Raw genomic sequence first — 25,225 nt, 5'->3', positions numbered from 1 at the left:
GGTCCACCAGCGTGGTGAACACGTCCTGCAGGAAGCGACCTTGCTCGCGGATGTTGGTGTGCGCCACGTTGCACCTGCCGTTCTTGGCCACGAAGCGCGCTTTCCGGCTTTTCGCCTTGAACTTCGGGTGCTGCAGGACATCTTCCGCCAGGCGCGTCAGCAAGTAGTCCTCCGGGATGAGTCCTTTCCTGGACAACATGGTCGCCCCCACATTACGCACCGGAGGGCTCCCTCTCTCTGGTGTGTGTGCGTGTACGTGGGTGCGTGTATGTATATTTGTGTGTGTGTGTGTGTGTGTGTGTGTGTGTGTATGTATATGTGTGTGTGTGTGTGTGTGTGTGTGTGTGTGGGGGTGTGTGTGGGGGGGTGTGTGTGTGTCGCTCCGAGCTCTGCCGCCTTCTCCCCGGGTCCCACCAGGGGGGATTCCTGCCCTCAGCTGCCGCCGTCACTCAGCTTGCAGAGGCGGCCACGCGGGTCACGCTTTGCCACGCACAAAGGCGATCATCGTCACGGTCCACACGTCAAGGCCATGCGCTTTATTTTCCATCAACACGTTATGGGGGGGGGGGGGGGGGAAGACCCTCCCCTCCCCTCCTCTCGCCTCCTCTCCCCTCCAACACCTTTACGCATCCAGCAGGCAGGGCCTGGCTTCCGACCAAATTGCGACCCAACGCTACTGAGCATGCGCACGCATGCGCATCAACGCTGAAGGTTCCCTCGAACAAAAGAACCACAGCAATTAAGGTGAAAAGTTGCGGTAACACTTTAGTTTGGGGAACATATTCCAAGTACCAAAATACCTAATTTAGAGTTATTTGGACAGTAAGGGAGCATATAAGGGTTAGGGTTACTAATTAGCAATAATTATGAGGTTATTGAGGGAAGAGTCTTAGTTAATGGCTTACTGGTTGTATAATAAGGCCATGCAGAATAAGTACTTAATAATGAGTAATTAATAGGGATGTCCAATAATGGCTATTTGCCGATATCCGATATTGTCCAACTCTTAATTACCGATACCGATATCAACCGATACTGATAAATACAGTCGTGGAATTAACGCATTATTATGCCTAATTTGGACAACCAGGTATGGTGAAGATAAGGTCCTTTTTTAAAAAATTAATAAAATAAGATAAATAAATCAAAAACATTTTCTTGAATAAAAAAGAAAGTAAAACAATATAAAAACAGTTACATAGAAACTAGTAATTAATGAAAATGCGTAAAATTACCTGTTAAAGGTTAGTACTATTAGTGGACCAGCAGCACACACAATCATGTGTGCTTACGGACTGTATCTCCTGCAGACTGTATTGATATATATTGATATATAATGTAGGAACCAGAATGAGTATGAATGAGTGTAAATGGGGGAGGGAGGTTTTTTGGGTTGGTGCACTAATTGTAAGTGTATCTTCTGTTTTTTAAAACAAAAAAAAAAACGATACCAATAATAAAAAACCGATACCGATAATTTCCGATATTACATTTCAAAGCATTTATCGGACATCTCTACTAATTAAGAGCCAATATGTTACTAATTTGCATGTTAATAAGCAACTAATTAACGGTGAATATGTTCCCCATACTAAAGTGTTACCAAAGTTGCTATATTCTGGTTATTTTTAGCATTATTTTACATGCCAGGAAACAAACCAAAACATTATAAACCTTGAGTAACCTAACCAATCGATTATTCACGATGGCAAGCTTAGAAACGTGCGATGCAGTGTACTTCCACGCCACTACAAACACAAAAAAAGGAATACAGCAGCTTGTTAATGAACTAAAGCAGAATCTTTGAGGCGTTCTTGCCATTAAATGTGAGTGTGAACACTGTAAAAAAAAATAAAATTAAAATGCACAATTTACAGTAAAGTAGCGGCAGCTGTGGTTGCCAGGAATGCACCGTAAGTACAGGACATTGCGATATGTTGATGTTGAACCCGTTCATTTTACAGTTGATAACGTGATTTTGCTTATGTAAAATTACTATGAAAAAAAGTGATATTTTTTACAAAGAAACTATATAATTTAAGGTAAAATGTTGGCAGCTGTCGTTGCCAGGAATTTACCATAAAACAAATTAAGGCCAATTTTAGTGTTGTCAATCAGCCTATTCTTAGGTGCATGTCTTTAGTGGTGAGAGGACCCAGAAAGAACCCACACAGTCACGGCAGAACATGCAAACTCCACACAGAAATAACCCGAGCCTGGGAATGGAACCACTGTGCCACCCTGTCACCAATAATATCTGCAAAATGCCTGTGTTTCCGAGACATGTAAGGTACATGAAGATTTTAACTTGAAAGTATTTGTACAACCTTTCACTGGACAACTCACAGCACGGCCTTCAGCAACATGTTCCTTCAAGTGAGCTAGCAGCACATAGACATAACCCCTCAATGTCTGAAATGACTTGCCACAAAAATACAACAAAATCTGTTGTTAGCCAAAAGTGAACTAGGCCAATGCTTTAACACAAACCCCTAAAACATTTAAGGTATGCTGGAAATTTAAATGTACAATCGTCAAAATCTTTAGACAGAATAATACCGTACATTTTGGAGTATTTGCATTGTACAAGGTTTCTTTATTTTCACTGTAAAGTCAGGTGTTTCCCACACATTGTAACCATGGTAACTTAGGTTATCTACTGTTTCTTGGAGTCCACTGCGTTTACTACTGTGATAAAACTTTGTTTTTACGGTTTACTTTTTAAACAATTGTTTTCCGTATTCATTATTTACAGTGCACACACTGTAACGTGGCGTGTCCACTTTGCTCTGTGACTCCTTGTTGACGTTCCAAGAAGGTGCAGTGGATATTTTGGGCACTCGTATCACATTCTACAGTCAGTCTTGGCTCCAGCAGTGCCTTTGATACCACGTGAGGACATGAATCTAGGCCACGCTTCCACCACTCAAGTACGAAAACACACCGTTAAGAGATAATATATACTTTATTAACAAACGTTTGAGTATGCTATATACAAGTATAATACACTATGAATAAAAAAAATCAAGGTCAAATATCCCAATTGCACTTTGAATGTCTTCCTTCAGCCTCCTTCACTGTGCTACTTGTCTGCTCTCACGAAGGAGGCAAAGACGCTGTCCTCCTTGTCCAGCAGGGCCTGAGGCTCGTCGTGCTCCAGGATGATGCCCCGCTTCATCACAATCACCAGATCGGCATTCAGGATGGTGTGGACGCGATGCTGTGCGGCACAGGAAAGCACGCTTAGATGACGAATTATTGCTGTGTCTGCACTTTGTGAGCGAGCGTGTGTTTGCACTCACTGCTATTGTAACGACTGTTCGGTCTGCAAAGGAAGTCATCACCACTTTCTGCAGGATGCTCTCCTACGGAAGCAGAAATACTCGTCATCACAGTGACAGTGGGAACTTTGAACGTGTGTGCATCTTGCGCCCAAACATGCTCGCGACTTCTTTTGTTCCTCCTTTCTTTGCGTCCACTGGACGGAGCAAAGAAAGTGGATTTGGTTCGTTGAGCTAAAAGCTTGGCCTTGTGTGCTTTAGGGCATCCATGCTGCATTATTGTCACCACAAAATGTCGTTTTAGTCATTCGGGAGATAAGTCGCACACACACGCACACACACACATTCTTGAAACCTCCGAAAAATGCCAACCTCTTTAGGACCACCCTTTCTATATATATATAAATATGTGTATTTACAACATTAATAATATATACATACTTTGCAAATATAAAAAAGCTTGTTGTGAAAAATGAGTTGGAATTTCACAATTTCGCAAAAAATGTCACTCTTTTACAAGAACAACAAAAACATTGGCACTATTGTGATAAAAATCGGAATTTTAGACGACAAATGTCACCATTTTGCATTAAAAAAGTAATCATTTTACACAAAAAAAGCAATAATTTTACGAGAAAATGTTGCAATATTACAGAAACAGAAAGAACATGAGAAATTGATCCCAATTTTATAAAAAAAAAAAAAAGTCGACACATTGTGAGAAAAAGACTGATTTTAGTAAATTTTTATTTAATTTAATTTTTTGTTTGTAATTAGTTTTTAATCTTCATTATTTACTTCAAGTTATTACAGTGTGTCTCTATATACATATTTATTTTAATGAATTTTGGCCAAAGGGGGCGGATTTCAATTCCTTACACACACTTGTCATTACATATGTTGGCCAGAGGGGGAGCACTTCAAATTTTTACACACACTTGTTATTTCATATGTTGACCAGAGGCGGCGCACTTAAAACCGACAGAGTCAATTTGAAAAATCCCTTCTTTTTGGTACCACCCTCATTTTGATAGATTTCACCACCAGGGGTGCAAATGAGACATTCTCTATTATGGTTTTCCGTATTGGGACCATGACTTATGTCCTAACTTGTTCACCTCATATGGAAGGTACCTTTCCTTGTTGATGTCTCAAGAAGGGTAGAAATACAACGCACGCACGCACCCACATAAACACACACACACACACACAAACACACACACACACACACACACACACACACACACACACACACACACACACACACACACACACACACACACACACACACACACAGGCCCTCAGGCTCTTCTCTTATCGCAAAGTTTTCTTTTTTCCCCGAGTCCATTTCCAGCAACACTGTTGGGTTTCTTCCCTTGTCGTTACCACGACGACGGTTGAAAATGACCCGGCGACCGCCGCGTCCTCCTGCCCTAAACACGCACTAACCGTCGCCATGTCGATGGAGGCCGTGGCCTCGTCCATGATGAGGATGCTGCTCTTCCTCACGAAGGCCCTGGCCAGACAGAAGAGTTGACGCTGACCCTGGCTGAAGTTCTCTCCGCCCTCCGTCACGTTGGCGTCTGGAAACAACCACGGACTGAATGTTACATTGAAGCCATTTCATTAGGTACACCGGTGTATATGTCATGTGATCAATACATTAAAAGCCCGGGCTCAGTTTTGATTGACACTCATTTAATGCATGAAGTTTAAAAAAAAAAAAAAAAAAAAAGGAAGTCTAAGTCTTTAGTCAAATCTGTTTCCTGTTTGTCATGATGCTAAACTACTGCAAACTACAACCTCCTTGTTCAGGTAGTACATGATCATGGCTCTTATATACAACGTTATAGTTAACACATGATCATGACTCTTATGTAAAACTTTATAGTTAACACATGATCATGACTCTTATGTACAACTTTATAGTTAACACATGATCATGGCTCTTATATACAACGTTATAGTTAACACATGATCATGACTCTTATGTACAACTTTATAGTTAACACATGATCATGACTCTTATATACAACTTTATAGTTAACACATGATCATGCCTCTTATGTACAACTTTATAGTTAACACATGATCATGGCTCTTATATACAACTTTATAGTTAACACATGATCATGGCTCTTATATACAACTTTATAGTTAACACATGATCATGACTCTTATATACAACTTTATAGTTAACACATGATCATGCCTTTTATATACAACTTTATAGTTAACACATGATCATGGCTCTTATATACAACTTTATAGTTAACACATGATCATGACTCTTATATACAACTTTATAGTTAACACATGATCATGCCTCTTATATACAACTTTATAGTTAACACATGATCATGCCTTTTATGTACAACTTTATAGTTAATACATGATCATGCCTCTTATGTACAACTTTATAGTTAACACATGATCATGCCTCTTATATACAACTTTATAGTTAACACATGATCATGGCTCTTATATACAACTTTATAGTTAACACATGATCATGCCTTTTATGTACAACTTTATAGTTAATACATGATCATGCCTCTTATGTACAACTTTATAGTTAACACATGATCATGGCTCTTATATACAACTTTATAGTTAACACATGATCATGACTCTTATGTACAACTTTATAGTTAACACATGATCATGGCTCTTATATACAACTTTATAGTTAACACATGATCATGACTCTTATATACAACTTTATAGTTAACACATGATCATGCCTCTTATATACAACTTTATAGTTAACACATGATCATGGCTCTTATATACAACTTTATAGTTAACACATGATCATGACTCTTATATACAACTTTATAGTTAACACATGATCATGCCTCTTATATACAACTTTATAGTTAACACATGATCATGCCTTTTATGTACAACTTTATAGTTAATACATGATCATGCCTCTTATGTACAACTTTATAGTTAACACATGATCATGACTCTTATATACAACTTTATAGTTAACACATGATCATGACTCTTATATACAACTTTATAGTTAACACATGATCATGACTCTTATGTACAACTTTATAGTTAACACATGATCATGCCTCTTATGTACAACTTTATAGTTAACACATGATCATGCCTCTTATATACAACTTTATAGTTAACACATGATCATGCCTCTTATATACAACTTTATAGTTAACACATGATCATGCCTCTTATATACAACTTTATAGTTAACACATGATCATGCCTTTTATGTACAACTTTATAGTTAATACATGATCATGCCTCTTATGTACAACTTTATAGTTAACACATGATCATGACTCTTATATACAACTTTATAGTTAACACATGATCATGACTCTTATATACAACTTTATAGTTAACACATGATCATGACTCTTATGTACAACTTTATAGTTAACACATGATCATGCCTCTTATGTACAACTTTATAGTTAACACATGATCATGCCTCTTATATACAACTTAATGTTGCAGTCTGTTGTGCTGTTCTTGATGTTACATTGTCATTTGTTACGTAACAGAAGATAACAAAACATTATATTATCTTACGTCACGTATTCTTACATTATGTAACCTTATCTTATTATACGTTACCTTATCTTACGTCATGTAATGTTACTTAATTGTATATTACGTTATCTTATGTCGCCTTATCTTATCTTATGTTACGTAACTTTACATAATATTTTGTTATCTTACATTACATTGTCTTACCTTAGCTTATGTTACATTACCTTACCTTAGCTCAGGGGTGTCAAACTCATTTTAGCTCAGGGGACGCATGGAGGAAGATCTGTGCGCACGCGGGCCGGACTATTAAAATCATGCCGTTAAAACTAAAAAATAAAGACAACTTCAGATTGTTTTCTTTGTCTTACTTTGGCCAAAAATAGAACAAACACATTCTGAAAATATTACAATAAAAATATAGAAAAAAATACCGGCAGCGGTAAAGTTTAGATCCATGAAGGAAAGAAGAAAGTGAATGAACGTTTATAACTGAATGAAGTTATATATGCATAAAAATGTGTTTTCTTTTTTATATATTTTTTTAATGAATTAAGTAACATTTATGACAACCTTTTTCCAAAACACAATATAGAATGTGAGATATAACAGGATAACGCTTACAAAAAAGTGGGACCCCAAAAATTTACTTTGGGACCCCATTTTTATGACTTGATGGTGTACCTGTTACCCTATTTTGAAAATTCCTTGCGCCAACACTGATGGAGTATTGGTGCGTGCAAAACAGCAGCAGGCGGCTGTGGCCTGCGGGCCGGTTCTAGTACTAATCAAATATCATCCCGGGGGCCATAGATTATTCATTTGCGGGCCGGATCTGGCCCGCGGGCCTTGACTTTGACACCCCTGCCTTAGATTATCGTACGTTATCTCACGTTACATTATTTTATGTTTACGTATTATGTATTGTTACGTTGTGCTATGTTAATGTGTTATGTGAATCTATTATGATTAGTTATGTATTGCTATCTTATGTTAATGTGTTACGCTATGTTAATTTGTTATGTTAATGTGTTATGCTATGGCTCAGTTTTATCTTACATTAGTCCAGTAAATAAGCAAATGTGATTATGAATCTTATTTGGCGTAGCCCTCCCAGTGGGGCAACAAGGTGACCTTCAGCAACTGAAGACTAGATCCAGGGAACGATCAATACTGTAATTTACTCCACACAGGACACTCGGACACATGAAGCACAAAAGGTAGCTTCGGATTGGATGAGCATTAATATTCTATTCAGTAATCACTTTTAGGGGTGAGTGCACTGATTGAAATGTATATAGTATCGGTCGATATCAAGGGTAGTATCAGTATATAATTGGTATTTTTCAATTTGGTTCAAATCTTAAACATTTTCAAGCATGTATCAGTATTGGATCGATACCAAACCCAGACTTATTCCCTTTTCTCATCCGTGACATGAGGAGAACATGAAGGACAAGGACAGAGGCAGCTCAAACAGCAAGCATTCATCACATTCTTCATGCTGGTAGTGGAAGTCGCATGAAGGGGAGTCGTCTGAATATGAGACGACACCTGAGGACAACTCAAAGACGACACCGGAGAACAATTAGCTCGCGTAAAAAAGGCTTTTGCAGGCACTTTAAAAATTGATGGTCATGTGATACAGCAAGTGTGGAAAATGGTAAATGGATTATAATTTATATAGCGCTTTTCTAACTTCAAGGTACCCAAAACGCTTCGACACCATTACCGCATTCACCTACCGACGACACAGCAACTGGGGTTCAGTATCTTGTTCGAGGATACTTCGACTCTACCACCTGAGCCATGCTGGCCCCACTGTATTGTACATGCAGGAGGATTACTGTAATAAGCATCTTCTACTTTGTACAGGGAAACGGTCTCTTGCATGCTATTGGACAAGTGGACAAATATGCCTAATATGGCACACACGCACGCACACACGCACACACACACACACACACACACACACACCAAAATAGATCTAACTATTATAAACTCACCCAGCCCCCCTGGCAGCGATTTAACAACAGGCTTCAGCTGAGCAATCTCCAAAGCCTCCCAAAGCATCTCATCTGTGGCCTTCATTTCTGGGTCCAGGTTGAACCTACACGCACACACACACACACACACACACACACACACACACACACACACACACACACACACACACACACACACACACACACACACACACACACACACACACACACACACACACACACACACACACACACACACACACACACACACAGACCAACACACATTCAAATAAGTACATTTTTGGCAGAGACACATTGACACATTTTCACTTGCAAAATCATTGTAGATTCTAAAATGTTAATTCCATGGATACAAAAAAATAAATTGCGTATTTAATCTAACTTTACCTTATTCGAGTTTACCTAGTCACCTCGTACAAATGCATCTTTCAAATGTTTTTTTAAAATGTTTAAATCAGTAGTGATACAGAAAGACGTTCAGAGGAGTATTTGCACACAAACAACATACAAATAAATGGTGGCTGCAATAAAACGCCAGCAGTGCTGTAGCATGTCATCGTAGTTTGTAAGAATGTGTAGGAAACAGTCTACATACGCATCAAAAACACAAAAGTGCTACACAAGTCTCTGTCCATGTTGCTCAGTACAATGAGGTCGAGGATAATAATAAAATAATGTACAAAAAATATGATGTTTTGTTTTTTTTATTTTTATTTTTGCAGCTTCCACTCTCACCTATTCTTCAAAGCGTGTATAGTCAGTGATGTGGTGCTCTAAAAATAACACAAGTCCTTTTTTAGGACCGTCTCAGCTCCCCTGATGCATGGCATGAACTACAGCAATGCAGAACAAGGCTCTTAAGTCAGAGCTGAAATGTGTAAGGCAGGGTCATTTGTTAGTGAATAAAATAATATATATAAAATACAATATAAAAAAAAAAAACGCTTAAATGTTGATACTAATAATGACTAATAACACAAAGCATTGTCTGTAAATATATTCAGTAACATATGTTTATCTTGAAACCCTTCGGAATGGCTGACGTCAAAATAAGCGGTTGTCGATGTAGTCAAAATCAAAGACTGAGAAATAATTTTTGATTTGTCAACCTACAGCGGTTTTTTGACATAGTTTTCTTCCATTTGTGGATTTAGTCATTAAGATCATTCAGTTTTTGTATGATATTGTGACAGTAGTAGTAGCTATGATTCTGAGCTGTGATTCAGGGGTTGGGCAATAGGGGGCAGTGGTGTTTGCCCGCTGGCAGAGTTATTTATAAAGAGAGTATGACCAAATAAACAAGAGGCGCCATCACTGCTACCAAGGACGTGTGCGACATGCAATTGCTGACAGCTGTTGTTATGATGCTAGTATTTCTGATGAAATAAACCAAAATAAATTGTCTTTATAGTTCTAAACATACTCCAGTTTATAATCTTATAATAAAACATGCTTTTATTTCGAATAATAATTTTGCAGCCGTATTTGACGCACGCCGCTGCCACATGCCTGCAGTGTTTCGTGACCAGCTAGCTCTCCAACACGCACCCAACAGCGCAAAAAACGTAAAAAATACCCAGAACCACCAACAATATGAAGTTATTACTCTCACTTTGCCAAAATCTTCTTTACAACAAACATGGGGAAATTATGACTTTTGTGTGAAATATGTCTTTATGTTTTATTCTAACTCATCTTTCTTTGTTGTAACATGCCAAGTGAATGAAGTGTACTTTTGTACTTATTTCCCCATATTTCTGCACAATAACTCAGATATGTTAACACTGGCAAGCTGTAGAGAATATGGAGTGAATTTTGGTCCACAACATATTTTGCTTTATTCATTATTGACATATTTCTTACCACTTTATGTTGTATATTTTTTTAGAATATTTCCAGTGCATTTCATCATCTGTGGTTTCTTTCACTCTAATGTGCGTCTATTTGTATTTGTGTTTGACTTTCTCTTCTACTGTTACTGAAAAAACATTATTTTAGTTTTACTGAGATAGTCTGATCTGTGTCATTTGAGGGCAAAAAAATCCGATTTGGTGTGCACGGGGCTTGAGTGAGCAGCAGAGAGAGAGAGAGAGAGAGAGAGAGGTGGACTGTTTGCACTGACAGACTATAGTAGAGTCACTGCAGTCTCTTAAACTTTGTAAGGGAAGTCGAGTAATTTTCTGGACGTAAAGAAAGTATTGATCCCATCATGCCAGTATCAAGGCGATGGCAATACCCATCTTGGTATCAAAATGATCAATATTTAGATTGATACACCCATCCCTAGCTTTAGCCGCAATAAAGTGTGGAAAGCTTCTTGCTGTAAGGTTTTGTTTTGTAGTTGCCTGATTTGTGAATTACTATTTTTTGTACTATATGTCTTGATTACAATAACAATGAAGCGTGTGCAAATCTTTCTTACGGTGGCTAGCAATCTAAAAAAAAATAAAAATGGATGAATGATCCGGGTTGATACTGCCATGCTTGTATTTGGAAGCTTAGTTTGCACTGAGCAGGAAGTCACTGTGTGCACGTTATGATGTTGTGTAACCAGACAGCAGCTGTGTTGTGCCTGAGCAATAATGATAAAGTTGTTGAACACATGACGACATGTACCGAACAATTTTGTAATAATAATATCACGGTAGACCAGAACTCTAATCGTTGTTTGACATTATGTTGGTGACTTAAGCGGGCTTCAGTTGTTTTAGCATGTAGCCTTGACGAGGAGAAAGCTTGTACAAGTGAGGCGACACCAGTATATGCTGATGTGTGGATGTACCTAATGGTGCCGCTGAAGAGGATGGGGTCTTGCAGAATAATGGACAGACGAGACCTCAGAGTGTGCAGGGGCAGCTTAGCAATGTCGATGTCGTCGATCACTATCTTCCCTGTGCAGGTCAGGAAACAGCGTGACTTGTGTTGCAAAATGCAGGAACAAACGTGCAAATTTCAACCTTCAAACATGTCCACCATGCGGAAGAAGGCCAAAGAGAAAGAAGATTTGCCGCTGCCTGTCCTGCCACAGATCCCCACCTGGAAAACACATGTTCACATTTCCCCCCTTGTTCATTTACACGCGCTCCCTAAGTGTTTTCATACACTCCCTACCTTCTGTCCAGGGTTGATGTGCGCGTGGACGTTTTTGAGCACAGGCTTCAGCGTGGCGTCGTAACGGACACTTAGATTCTGGATCTGGATCTCTCCATGTCGGGGCCAGCCCTCGGGGACCTGAGATGTAGCTGAACAGCAACACAGCATCACACGATGACATCACAGTTCAACAATTCAAAAGGTGTTTAAAAAGTGTTTTATAGAGGAGATTTGGGCAAAATACGGTCGGTTTAGATTTTCAATCCGGCCCACCAGACAGTTCCAAATAATTTCTTTAGACCTTTAAAGGCCTACTGAAACCCACTACTACCGACCACGCAGTCTGATAGTTTATATTTCAATGATGAAATCTTAACATTGCAACACATGCCAATACGGCCGGGTTAACTTATAAAGTGCAATTTTAAATTTCCCGCTAAACTTCCGGTTGGAAACGTGTATGTATGATGACGTATGCGCGTGACGTCACGATGGCAACGGAAGTATTCGTACCCAATGTGTCACCATACAAACTGCTCTGTTTTCATCAAACAATTCCACAGTATTCTGGACATCTGTGTTGGTGAATCTTTTGCAATTTGTTTAATGAACAATGGAGATTGCAAAGAAGAAAGTTGTAGGTGGGATCGGTGTATTAGCGGCTGGCTGTAGCAACACAACAAGGAGTACTTACTTGGATAGCAGACGCCTAGCCGATGCTAGCCGCCAACCGCACGGATGATCGAGTGAAGTCCTTCGTCGCGCCGTCGATCGCTGGAACGCAGGTGAGCACGGGTGTTGATGAGCAGATGAGGGCTAGCTGGCGTAGGTGGAGCGCTAATGTTTTTATCATAGCTCTGTGAGGTCCGGTTGCTAAGTTAGCTTCAGCGTCGTTAGCAACAGCATTGTTAAGCTTAGTCAGGCTGAGAATTATTAACCGTGTAGTTACATGTCCATGGTTTAATAGTATTGTTGATCTTCTGTCTATCCTTCCAGTCAGGGATTTATTTATTTTGTTTCTATCTGCATTTGAGCCAAATGCTATCACGTTAGCTCAGTAGCTTCGCTGATGTATTGTCGTGGAGATAAAAGTCACTGTTAATGTCCATTTCGCGTTCTCGACTCTCATTTTCAAGAGGATATAGTATCCGAGGTGGTTTAAAATACAAATCCGTGATCCACATTAGAAAAAGGAGAGTGTGTGGAATACAATGAGACCTTGTACCGAAGTTACGGTCAGAGCGAAAAAAGATACACCCTGCACTGCCTCTCTAGTTCTTCACTCTAACGTTAAATGATAAATGATAAATGGGTTATACTTGTATAGCGCTTTTCTACCTGCAAGGTACTCAAAGCACTTTGACAGTATTTCCACATTCACCCATTCACACACACATTCACACACTGATGGCGGGAGCTGCCATGCATACTAAATCCTTTCAGCAAAAATATGGCAATATCGCGAAATGATCAAGTATGACACATAGAATGGATCTGCTATCCCCGTTTAAATAAAAAAAATTCATTTCAGTAGGCTTTTAACATCCAAACAGTAGCCACCATTATGCAGTGCTGTTTTCAGATTACTGTAAATATCGAACTATTGAAAGTATTTGAACGGTTTGAATCTGCCCTTTTGAGTGATATTCGTGTTATTATGGTAATGTACGTCACAGCAGACAGGCACCATACATAGTGGGTGGGGTATTATATCAGATTGTAGATGTTTTTTACCCTTTGCGTTCATATTTCGCCGTGTTTGTTGCATTTTTGTTGTGTTTTGCTTGATTGTAAAAGATGTCGATGTCTGAGGGGTAAAAGAGCAACATTCATATGTTGTAATATACTGTGTTTTATTGTTAATATAATAATATTTAAATCCCACATTCTTTATTTTCATGTACACCACAAAATGGTTATAATTCCTTTACGTTTTTTAAGGTGGTCTGTTAAAGTTTTTAGCATTCTATCAGACTGTGATTTTTTTGTATTAGTGTTCCTTCAAAAAAGGGACTAAAGCACACATACTGTACAGCATAGTTTTACAGCTACACACACACACGCGCGCGCACACACAAGCACACACAAACAAACACACACATTTATATATACATTTTATACACAAATACACACGAGCCCCCAGACATGTTTTTTGCTCTCTATTTGGCTCGCCAGTCAAAATAACTGCCTAGGTCTGGTTTAGAGAGCCAACACTACTGTAAATTCTGGATAATAAACCATACATTTTTTTTCTACTCTTTAAACCCTGCAGCTTAATAAACAATGTGGTTAGATTGTGGATTTTTTACCAATTGTCATTATGTTTTATGTGCAACAAACACAAGCATAGACACTGAAAAGGTGTTATTATTTGTGCTATGGCGCCATCTTTTGGACGAGTTTGCTCACGGCAGGTGCTGCGGGTTTAACATCTTCAGAATTTCCTTCTGTTCTGAAGTATAAGTGCCGTTCCGTCTTCTGGTCGTCCAAAGCGTTTCTACTCGTATGGATTCTTCATTCATCACTCGTAGCAACATTTGTAAGTTTTACAGCATAACTAAAAATATTCATACTTACTAAGCTGTCCAATGTGTAATGTCTGTAGGAGTGTTTGGAAAGGAAATTTGTACGGGCTATCGTAATGGAACAAACAAATAATGTTAGCATTAGCTAATATGTTACCACCTTTATGAGTGTCTGTGTTAGTATTATTAACTTACAATGGAATTCCCTTGGTATTGTTTCAGTTTCACAAATTCCTCAGTAAATTCCTCAAATCGTCACTGGGAATTATTGAGTCTTTTTAGCTGATATGAGAGCTAACTTCCTCATCTAGTTGGTCCATGAGGATGACTTCTGTTTTGTTTGATCAGCTGTTTTACTGCCGTGTTACAGGCACTGTTTGGAAACAATTAAGGTAAATTATTTCTGTGTAAATAACTCATTTCACAATGTATATACATGCGGTTTATAGCTTGTATATTTTTTTTCTTCCAAAATTTAGAGGGCGCCCAATAGTCCGGAAAATATTGTCAACAATTTTGTGAGTTATAGGGTTATGTGTTATTCTACTGTACTGCACTTCTTTTGAATCGGTATTAAACACTAGATTGTAGTTAAGATGTTTATCGTATTGTCAGTTTTTTTGTAACAATGGTCATCTCTTGCAGTCCATAAATCACTGACTGAGCGTCTAAACGAGCAGCGCTAGCAATGAGCTACAATCCATAGGTTTACAATTGATTGTCCAGCGCAGCTCTTAAGGCACAGCAACAGTAGTTTGCGTCTGTTACATTTCCAGTGGTGTGTAACAGTACTGCATCCAACTAATGAAAACTACATTACACACTCACTGAGCAGACCCTCGTAGTTCTCGGGTGCTGTTTTGAGGAGGCCATTAATCCTCTTGACCGAGCCCAGCTGCACTTCCATGTCTGCCAGGTTACGCACCATCCAGTTCATGTAGTTGGACACCTGGCGGATAACGAAAGGACTTCATGTTGTGTAGTGGACACTTGAATGTAGTGAAAGAGTAGCAGTGCCTGCAGACATGCTCTCACCATGAGCGCGTAGGTGAGACCCAGCCCCACCAGGCCAGGAGGCAGTTGGTTGTACAATGAGTTTGTGATGGAAGCCACAGCGGCGACCAACACCACACAGGCTCCAATATATTCCTGCGGGGAGATGACACCATCACAGCATTGTTTAGTAGAGCACAAAATAACAATAAAAAGATGAGCGCTCTATTTATTGCCAACACGCCGATAAAAGTCTCACATTTGTGAAAAAAATCTATAAAACTGCCAAGGGGGCCAGAGGAGCAGCCGCTGAATAAAACATTTATTCAGCGGCGGCATTTAGAGGGAAAAATGGAAAATTCCACCATCCATAATTCCAGCAGCAGGATTGTTACACAACAACAACAACAAGTACACAAATATCCAGCAGTCTTTTACCATGCGCACTTCCAGCCACCGATTGGCTGCAGTGAGGAAGAGCGATGCGATGTTGTTGGCGTCTGTGAACTGAAGTAACCTCTGTCTGAACCTGGGCTCGTACCTGCGGGCACAAATACACATCTCACGTTAATAATTGTTGTATTTCAAGGCCACAAGGACAAACAATAGCATGATCTTTATTATTGGACTTAACCTCTTAAGAGCTTGTCCACTGTACAGGACAGGCATTTCACAGCCTTCTTTCAAATGTAAAAATGTAGTGAACATGAGGACTTACTACTGCTTTTTAATATAAAATGATAAAGACGGTTGATGTAACTGCATATAAACCGTATTTTACGGACTATAAGCCGCTACTTTTTTCTCAGCTAATGGCCATAATGTTTTATGTGCAACAAATATTTTTTCATGTTACACTGACAGGGACACTAAAATAAGTGTTATTGTTTGTGCCATGGTGCCATCTTTTGGATGAGTTCACTCACTGCAGGTGCTGCAGGTTGAAAATGTACTTCCTGTTTTGTGCCTTGAACCGGAAGTATAACCTTCCGTAGCGTTTCTGCTCGAACAGATTCTTCATTCATCACTCCAAGCAACGTTTGTAAGTTTCACAATATAACTAAAACAATTCATACTTACTAAACCGTCCCATGTGTAATATCTGTAGGAGTGTTTTCATGTATATTTGTACATGCTATCGTAATGAAGCTAGCGTCATTAGCATTAGCAGATATGCTAACAAGTTTGTAAGAGTCTGTGTTAGTACTATTAACTTACAATGGATTCTTTAGGTATTGTTTCAGTTTTGTAAATGCACTAAAACGTCATTGTAACGTTATTGAGCCCTTTTAGCGGATTGAAGAGCGAGCTTCCGCAGCTCGTCGGTCCATGACGGTGACTTTTGTTTTGTTTGATCAGCCGTTTTACTGCCGTGATACAGGCAACGTTTGGAAAAAAGTAAGGTATGGAAGTAAACATTTACAAATATCTAATTCCACAACGTATCTGCGGCTTACAGTTCCGTGTGGGTAATATATGTAAATACTGGCTTAAATACTATAGCCCGGCAAATACAATGTTAATGGTCTGAGATACTAAAGGTCTGCGTGTATTAAAACAGACGCAAACTTGACACGCTTAGCTGATCTGCTAAGCTTGTGCGCAGAAAATTGCATCTCTTAAATGAGCTAAATACAGAGCGTAATCCATTTAGTGTGTCAGTCTTCACGAATATGCAGAATATGTGCTGATTATTAGAACGCCCACAATACTCCTTGTAAATATAATCAATGTGATTCATCAACACTAAAACTGTTCTGCGGCAGTTGTTTTGCATCTGTATTGCATCTGTAGCACGTCTGAATGTTGTCTGTCTATCTGTGTTGGCCCTGCGACGAGGTGGCGACTTGTCCAGGGTGTACCCCGCCTACCACCCGAATGCAGCTGAGAGGCTCCAGCACCCCCCGCTACCCCAAAAGGGACAAGCGGTAGAAAATGGATGGATGGATGGATGAAATGTGCGTGCAAACTGGCAAAGTTACGCACAAACGGCTCTGAGAAAGGAGCCCAATGCGCTGCAAAGACAGAAGATGAACACAAAATATTCCTACGTGTGTGTCAACATATTTTGACTGTCAGAAATGAAAATATTAGCAATATCATGTTTTCAGCAATATCATTTTATAATTTTATAGCTGCTGGATGACTCAAGGGGCTGATTAAAACCAATTCATCTAATTCGTTTTGGTGTCTGCTGGTGTTATTTAATAACATTTGTTTTTTTCATAGGGATTAGATATATTATTGATATATGTCCCATATTAAAAAAACTTTTTGCAATATTAATTTGATTAATTTAATAGTTTAGATCAGGGGTAGGGAACCTAAGGCTCGGAAGCCAGATGTGGCTTTTTGATGACTTGCAGATAAATCTTAGCTGTTTAAAACATTCTCATAAATTTTAATCCATACGCCAGTAGACACCAAAATGCATCAATTTAATTTGTTTCAATCAGCCCCTTCAGTCATCCAGCAGCTATACAATTATAAAATATTATTGCTGAATAGACGATATGTCTTTTTTTTCTTCAATCAAGTTTGCACGTGTTTTAGTGCGCGCAAACTTTTAGTAGATCAGGTCCTCAATATTTTACTTTGCACACTCTATTTTGGACTTATTATTTGGATCTTAGTAGATCAGGCCCTGCGTTAGTCTACCAAAAAATAAAAACTGTTTCTTTTAGTATACATCAACCTAAACATTTACCTGATGTCTATATTAATAGTGTTTCATTTTACACAAGCAAGAAGACTCAAGAAAGAGGGGGAATATACAGAATATGTACTTAACATGTTTATTAAACACCTTTAACTATGATGTGGACCTGTTACTTAGTGTGTGTTCTTTTAATGTGTTATTTTGAGCTGGAAGTTTGGACACACTTCTCGTCTAGTAAGACTAGTTAATGAAATCCACACACACCTGAGGGCCCTGATAGTGGGGAGCCCTTCCACGGTCTCGGAGAAGTGGGAGAGCAAAGGCAGTTGGGTGCCATCCTCCAGCTGTTGCAGGTCCCTAAGCACAAGAGTGACATACACTGAATACAATAAAACAGGAACAGGCTTTAGATAGGCTTTGAGTACTAGCACCTGTGTCTGTGTATTATCCTGTGCGGTACCACAATAACTATCTTATAATGTTATAATGTTAATAGTGACAGGTGACTCTCCACTTGGGATATATCAAGGATCTTTTGAATTTGTACAATTTGCAGGTTAACACAAATTAGCTTTCAAGAAAATAATCAAATTGATTGCAAATGTCTTGGTTCTTAAAATTATTTCAAAATACAGTTCTGGGTCTGTGATTGAATAGGATAGGCTAATCTGTAGACCCCAATCTATTGTACACATCTTCCAGTTTTGGTTGCTACATCTGACTTGTAAAAACCAAACACAATCACAGTGGTACCTCGGTTTTTGTACAACCCACTTTTTGTATGATTTGATTTTAGACGAAAACGTACCACGAGTGGGTACACACGCTCCATATAGTGGTATGCCAAAGAATCAATTAAATATTCAAACACAGTGTTACTGTTCAAATTGTGTGTAATGTTACAGTGGCCAAAGATTAAATATAATTGTTGAATAAAACCTCTGCATTGTTTAAGTGAATATTAAGGCCTATTATGCTAGGGTATTTTAATGTTAGTCATTATGGTGGTAACCAAGTGTTTTCTGAGGTGGTACTTGGTGAAATAAGTTTGTCAACCACTGGACTGATGTAACCTTATTCTCTTTGGCACAAGCACCAATCTCCTTAACAAACTCCATCACATTTAGAAATCTGCTGCCTAACATCCTCACCCGTACCAGTTCTTAAAACCACGTCAGCCCTTGGACCAAGCACTAGACCTGGGGGGCACAGTTCCTGCCCCTTTCCTTTGGACCTACCCCCCCCACATCAATGACACTGCTGACACTACCCCCTCCAAGACTGACTAAAAAGCACACCTGTTCCTCCCCGCTTTTAACTTACACTTCAAAATGTCCACATTTAGAATTACATCACAATATAATCTTTTAATCTGGCTGTTTTGCATGCAATTCTAAACTACATTTGCTATGTTTTCTGTGCTTATTTGGCTGTTGTATTCCCTATTATATACACTGGTATTTGTTTGTTTTTTTACCCGGTAAAGCAAGCGTCTGAGTTTTTTAAATGAGCTCTACATTTTACGCTTTTGCAGCATTGCTTACAACGTGAGCCCAAGATGCAGAGACGACAGGCCAATGCAGGTACAACATATTCAATAAAGCCAAAAACAAGGATGCACCAGAGTGAGTGACAGGATTGGCAACCAAGGACAGGTGAGGGAGCCACCTTTCAGACCAGGGGAGTGGTGGTAAATGGAGGCAAACAAGAAGTGGAATGAAAAATGAAAGCACACAGGAAATAACACAAAACACGAGATACTAATAACTGTCATGTGAGATCATGACACTATAAATAAAATATATTTTTATTATTGTAATTTTTCCCCAGTTTTTGTACACCATCTCTGTTATCTTACAGTCAAAAATTGTTTGTAGTGTTTCCCACGCAATCGAGTGCCCAAACAAAGAATCCCACACTTTGGTGACTCAGTCTCTGAGCTTTTTTTCATTGAGTCATGACCTAATTATTTCTTATCGGAAAAGTTGCACTGGTTTTCGTACGAGTCAGTCTTCGACATACTTTTTTGGAACGCACCACTAATAAAAACCAAGTTTTCCCTCACCTGGAAGCCACTCTAAAATATTTCTGGATGAAGTAGCAGGTGACAGCCAGCGGCAGGAGAGCGATGAGGAAGACGGGGGTGACGTAGGAGATGACCCCCAGGGCGGACACACACAGCAGGGTAGAGCGACTGAGACACTCCAGCGTGGTCGGGATGTGTTGGTCTATTGTGTTCGTGTCGGTGGAAAAGCGGTTGAGGATGCTGCCAAGCGGAGTGGTCTCAAACAACCTGGTCATAAAAAACATACAACTATTGTAACCTTCGGGATGCTTGCTGTGATACTTCCTCAGCATGTATCACATGTTTATTCACGTGCATGGGAGTTTACAAAAGCAAGGTGGTGTGTGTGTGTGTCTTTATGTAACCAGTGTCTGAGTTTTGTGTACAGAAAGCAGATGGTGCTCGAAGTAATGAGGCGAAAAAAGGCCCTTTTAAATGTGTGTTCTGCTTTTAATACAAACACACATTGTCAGTTTCTCTGACCATTTCACACGTCCCGTCCTTGCCACACAGACACACACATGCACACATAGTTGTACCTCATGGGGGCCAGGATGATCTTGTTGAGGAGGTTCTGATGGAGCTTCTTGGCCACTTTGAGGCCGGTCCACTCCACAGCAACAGAAGTGGCCAAACACAGGATGATGCCCAGGCAGCACAACACGCTGAACACGAACAAATACCACGAGTGGCTGAAGCCACAGTCCTACAGGAACACACCAAGGCGGTTAAACACTGTCCTGTTGCTTGGAGTGACAACAAATGTTAAAGCCTTTAATTACACTACACAAAAACATGATCGAATTTGAGAAACAACTCGTAGAAAAGTATGCAGGTGGAGTCTGATTGATTGATTGATTGAGAAGTTTATTGACATCTTAAATAATTGAATCCATGTGATGGATAATGGACAGAATGCAAATAGACGGCACAAAAAGCCAAAAGGCTTGTTTCCATTGTGGTCAATTAAATATTCATCACATTTGATACATTCAATAATAAAATATGTATAACCTGTAACATGTATATAAAAAATTACGTTAAAAAAATGAATAAATTATGTACATATACACAGTATACATGTCATGTGATTTGAAAAACAATATATACAAAAAAAACAATATATACAAAAAGTCAGCATGACTCTTCAGTAGGTTAGTGTTCATTTATCATTTTTCATTCATCATTTATATGTATTTCACATTGTATTCTGTACGTAATACTATGATTACGCTATATAAGATGTGTTCTGTGTTAAAATTTGAATGGTAATACTGCATACATTTGGAAGACATTACAACATTTTCTTCACATTATTTTAATTTTGTGTAGAAATTGGTACTTTTCACATTTGAAAATGTTGTCAATTCAATGCATCAATTCCCGGTACGTTGTAATTGATATCGGTACTCAACTGTACCAATTATCAGTATATTTGGGCATGTTTTTAATAATAACAATAATAATAAAATGATATTTTTTAATGTAATATTTAAAAATGACCTGATTGTGATAACTGTGCTGTCCGGTTGTTAAATCTTATTTTCTTATTACATTTCTGAATCTCATTTGCAAGTATTATTATTAAGTACTTCAAGACATTAGATGGTAGTAGTGTCTAGACCAGTGGTCCCCAACCACCGGTCCAGGGACCGGTACCAGTCAAAGACGCATTTGCTACCGGGCCGCAGAGAAACATTAAACAATTTATAAATGACTGCATTTTCTCCGACTTAACTTTCACCTGTCCCACTAAACACACCAATAAACTTGTTTACGGATGTACAATAAAACTCTTCATAGGAAGTTGCCATTTGTTATAACTTTGTGACATGATACAAAGCACATTAATAAACATATAAAATATAAATGTGACAGACTGTAGCCAAAGGCTGATTTCTATCTGCAGTCCCCAGCAGGTTGATGGTAACCTGCAGGGCATCTCATTGCAAAGAAACAGGCCCAGGGCTCCCACTAATTCAGCGTTACAGTGAGTTGTATTTATCATGCACTTATTTTTGCTGTATTTATGTGGCACAAGTGGAAAGCCGGTCCCTGAAAATAATGCCTACATTTAACTGGTCCATGGTGCAAAAAAGGTTGGGGACCACTGGTCTAGACTATAGACTATGGTGTTTTACCTAGTCAGGAAGTATTCTTTGCCATGAAGCTGAACTTGGCAGTATTTTTTTTTGCTGTTCCCTACAAAGTATTGTACTTATTACACACTTGCTGTTTGATTGTAACATGCATCTTAGTTGTAGTTTTCGTTACCAAATTCGGGGGTGTTGATATTGCCATGTAAAATAAATCATGCTAATCAAACCTACTCAGTGGCCTAGTGGTTAGAGTGTCCGCCCTGAGATCGGTAGGTTGTGAGTTCATACCAAAGACTATAAAAATGGGACTCATTACCTCCCTGCTTGGCACTCAGCATCTAGGGTTGGAATTGGGGCTTAATCACCAAAAATGATTCCCGGGCGCAGCCACCGCTGCTGCCCACTGCTCCCCTCACCTCCCAGGGGGTGATCAAGGGTGATGGGTCAAATGCAGAGAATAATTTTGCCACACCTAGTGTGTGTGTGACAATCATTAGTACTTTAACTTTAACTTAAGTAGCACATACATGGCAAAGCTTGGTTGACATGGAAAATTGCAAAATTACCTAAAGGCAGTTTGGCTGAGTCAGTTCTTAATGCTGCTTGAATGCTTGTTTCCTCGCCAACGTTTGAGCGGTTGTTTAGTCTGCAATCGGATGTGACCTCACGGCCAGCAAAGGTATTGAAATATAGCACCGTTTGATTTAACGTGAATTGATACGATTCTACTGACGAAATTTCAGTCATTTATTTTTTATGTTTTGGACTAAATGGAATTCATAGAAAATAAAGTATATAATATCAACATAAATATGATATTTTTTTGCAAAAAAAAACTGATTTAATAGTTTTTTGAAAATTTGAAATTTAACAGTTAAAACATGAATTGGCAAGCCTTACTGCCACAACACCTACCGCGATTCAAATCAAATATGTCTGCCTTTTAAGATTAGTGTTTTAGTGACAATGTCAAGGCAAACTTGGTATTATATTCCTATCAGTGACGGTGACAGAGCAGGAATTAGAAATAAGTTTGCTGTAAAATTTCATATTTAATTTGCATGTTACATGCGCCTCTTCATGCATCGTGGAGACTTTTGCACAGCACATGATCGGCGTATAGGGAGTGGCGGCCCTACGCACGCAAATGTAATTGCATGTGAGTGACTATACTTTCAATTTCAATTTCTAAATGGAAATGTGATGATTGTCATTAAGAACTTACAAGGCGCGATCGCATCAGACTGGGCTCGTGCATGGAAATGAGCCTGTTCTAATGATGCCAGAGAATGGGAAGTGTGCCAGGTAGAGTGGAACCTCAACTTACGAACCCCTCATTATACACATTTTTCAATTTACAACCCACAGGCTAAATAAAAATATGTTTTGGTGTACAAATCGTTTATCCGTTTAAAAACCTTTCATCCATTCACTGTGTGCCTCACACGGCAGCCATTTTGTGCCCGTCAGCACAGCCATTGTGGGCGTGCCGATCGATCTCCGGTGCTCAATGTTTGTCAGCTCGGTGTTACACGACTTAACTACTGTGCAAAGTGCTACTCTGTGTGCTTCTTACGTGCTTTTTTTTAGCCTTTTCTGAAAAACAATTTTCTAGTTTTGCTAGCTAAATATTAGCCCCGAGAAAGAAATGGACAAAAAGTGGTTTGAAACACTCAAGATGTATCCACAGCGTTGTCAACACTGCCTCATCCCCCTTCACTTCCCTTTTGCTGCACGCCAAGAAGATTAAACAACAAGGCAAAGTGGATTTTATCTTTTATTCCTAAAAAAGTGAATGAGTTTTGTGATTTCCAATTGTGACTGCACCACAGGGCTAGTGACAGTGTATATGTGCACAAATGAGGACAGTTCAGCTTGTTGTTGTTTTGACTTTGTCATTAAATACAAAGGTGAACCATCACCCCCTTTTTATGTTTAATATACAGTACTGTATAGCGCTTTATATTGTGTTCAAAGTGTACAAACTTTTACTAAAATATGGAATTATGTTGAGGCTGAAATGCCGTGTTAGTATGCCATATATCCCCAAAGATATAAGTAGTAAAACATAATATATACATAGAAATATTTTCGCTGACAGAAGTAGGATTTGATGCCACGCCTCCAGAGGAGACTGTGACCTATGACTGGGGCCATCCTGACCTTTGTATGAAGCAACAGCTTAGCATCAGTAAAGCTAAAACCATCCACACAATAGAGCTCAGTGAGACATTTTAATCCACCTGCAAATGAGTTTTTTGTATCTAATATTACTGGGATCAATAAATTGTGAAAAATTTAAACTATAAATGCCACTTATGGACTTGCAAGTCAACTTGCATCACAGTTGAAAACTACCAACTACATTAATCCACAGTAGCCTTGTGTTAATCCTGTTTATAGTAAAGTGTGTGTGTGTGTACGTGTGTGCGTGTGCGTGTGTGTGTGTGTGTGTGTGTGTGTGTGTGTGTGTGTGTGTGTGTGTGTGTGTGTGTGTGTGTGTGTGTGTGTGTGTGTGTGTGTGTGTGTGTGACAGAGGGAAAACTGTACAACACCACAAAAAAATGAGGCAGAGATTGTGTTTGACAAAAGAACTTGCGGTCCGGGTGCAGATTAGATACTTTAGGTATAAAGTTCATTGAAGCTTAGCAAAGTGAAAAGAACTTTGTAGGACACAAAATAGGGAGGAGGACAAAGTGTCAGCTGCTATGTTTAGCTGCTGCATATATATATATATATATATATATATATATATATATATATATATATATATATATATATATATATATATATATATATATATATATATATATATATATATATATATATATATATATATATATATATATATATATATATATATATATATACACACACACACACATATATATATATGTATATATATTTCACTTGACCTGGAACCAACCTGATAACTTGTGAACGCCTCACTCTTTTTTTTTTCCACGTGAGTGAAACTAA

General features: G+C 38.8%; 2 protein-coding genes across 15 annotated transcripts in view; both read right to left on the bottom strand.

Moving 5' to 3' along the window:
* kcnj11 (potassium inwardly rectifying channel subfamily J member 11) overlaps positions 1–281 on the bottom strand; it is a 1,640-nt gene extending 1,359 nt beyond the window's left edge. Inside the window, exon 1 of the mRNA XM_062036010.1 lies at positions 1–281. This exon is cut by the window's left edge and continues 1,359 nt beyond it. Coding sequence (XP_061891994.1) covers positions 1–199 — 199 coding nt within the window. The 5' untranslated portion in view covers positions 200–281.
* Positions 282–2,957: 2,676 nt separating this feature from the next.
* abcc8 (ATP-binding cassette, sub-family C (CFTR/MRP), member 8) overlaps positions 2,958–25,225 on the bottom strand; it is a 124,516-nt gene continuing 102,248 nt past the window's right edge. For 12 of the 14 annotated variants that reach the window (XM_062036173.1, XM_062036178.1, XM_062036174.1 and 9 more), the window contains 13 exons: positions 20,687–20,853; positions 20,148–20,375; positions 18,347–18,439; positions 15,862–15,964; positions 15,466–15,579; positions 15,259–15,379; positions 11,924–12,054; positions 11,770–11,848; positions 11,595–11,703; positions 8,813–8,916; positions 4,731–4,864; positions 3,303–3,365; positions 2,958–3,220 (listed from right to left, as the gene is read on the bottom strand). In XM_062036173.1, the coding sequence (XP_061892157.1) occupies positions 3,083–3,220; positions 3,303–3,365; positions 4,731–4,864; positions 8,813–8,916; positions 11,595–11,703; positions 11,770–11,848; positions 11,924–12,054; positions 15,259–15,379; positions 15,466–15,579; positions 15,862–15,964; positions 18,347–18,439; positions 20,148–20,375; positions 20,687–20,853 (1,584 nt within the window). In that variant the 3' untranslated portion in view covers positions 2,958–3,082. Of the gene's footprint in view, positions 3,221–3,302; positions 3,366–4,714; positions 4,882–8,812; positions 8,917–11,594; positions 11,704–11,769; positions 11,849–11,923; positions 12,055–15,258; positions 15,380–15,465; positions 15,580–15,861; positions 15,965–18,346; positions 18,440–20,147; positions 20,376–20,686; positions 20,854–25,225 lie in introns of those variants that run through there. The other 2 variants (XR_009824362.1, XM_062036179.1) reach the window with 2 other exon arrangements.

Source organism: Entelurus aequoreus, linkage group LG24, assembly GCF_033978785.1.
Source record: "Entelurus aequoreus isolate RoL-2023_Sb linkage group LG24, RoL_Eaeq_v1.1, whole genome shotgun sequence".
NCBI lineage: Eukaryota > Metazoa > Chordata > Actinopteri > Syngnathiformes > Syngnathidae > Entelurus > Entelurus aequoreus.
Note: the sequence above shows the minus strand (reverse complement) of the source record. Positions and strands in the feature narration are given on the sequence as shown.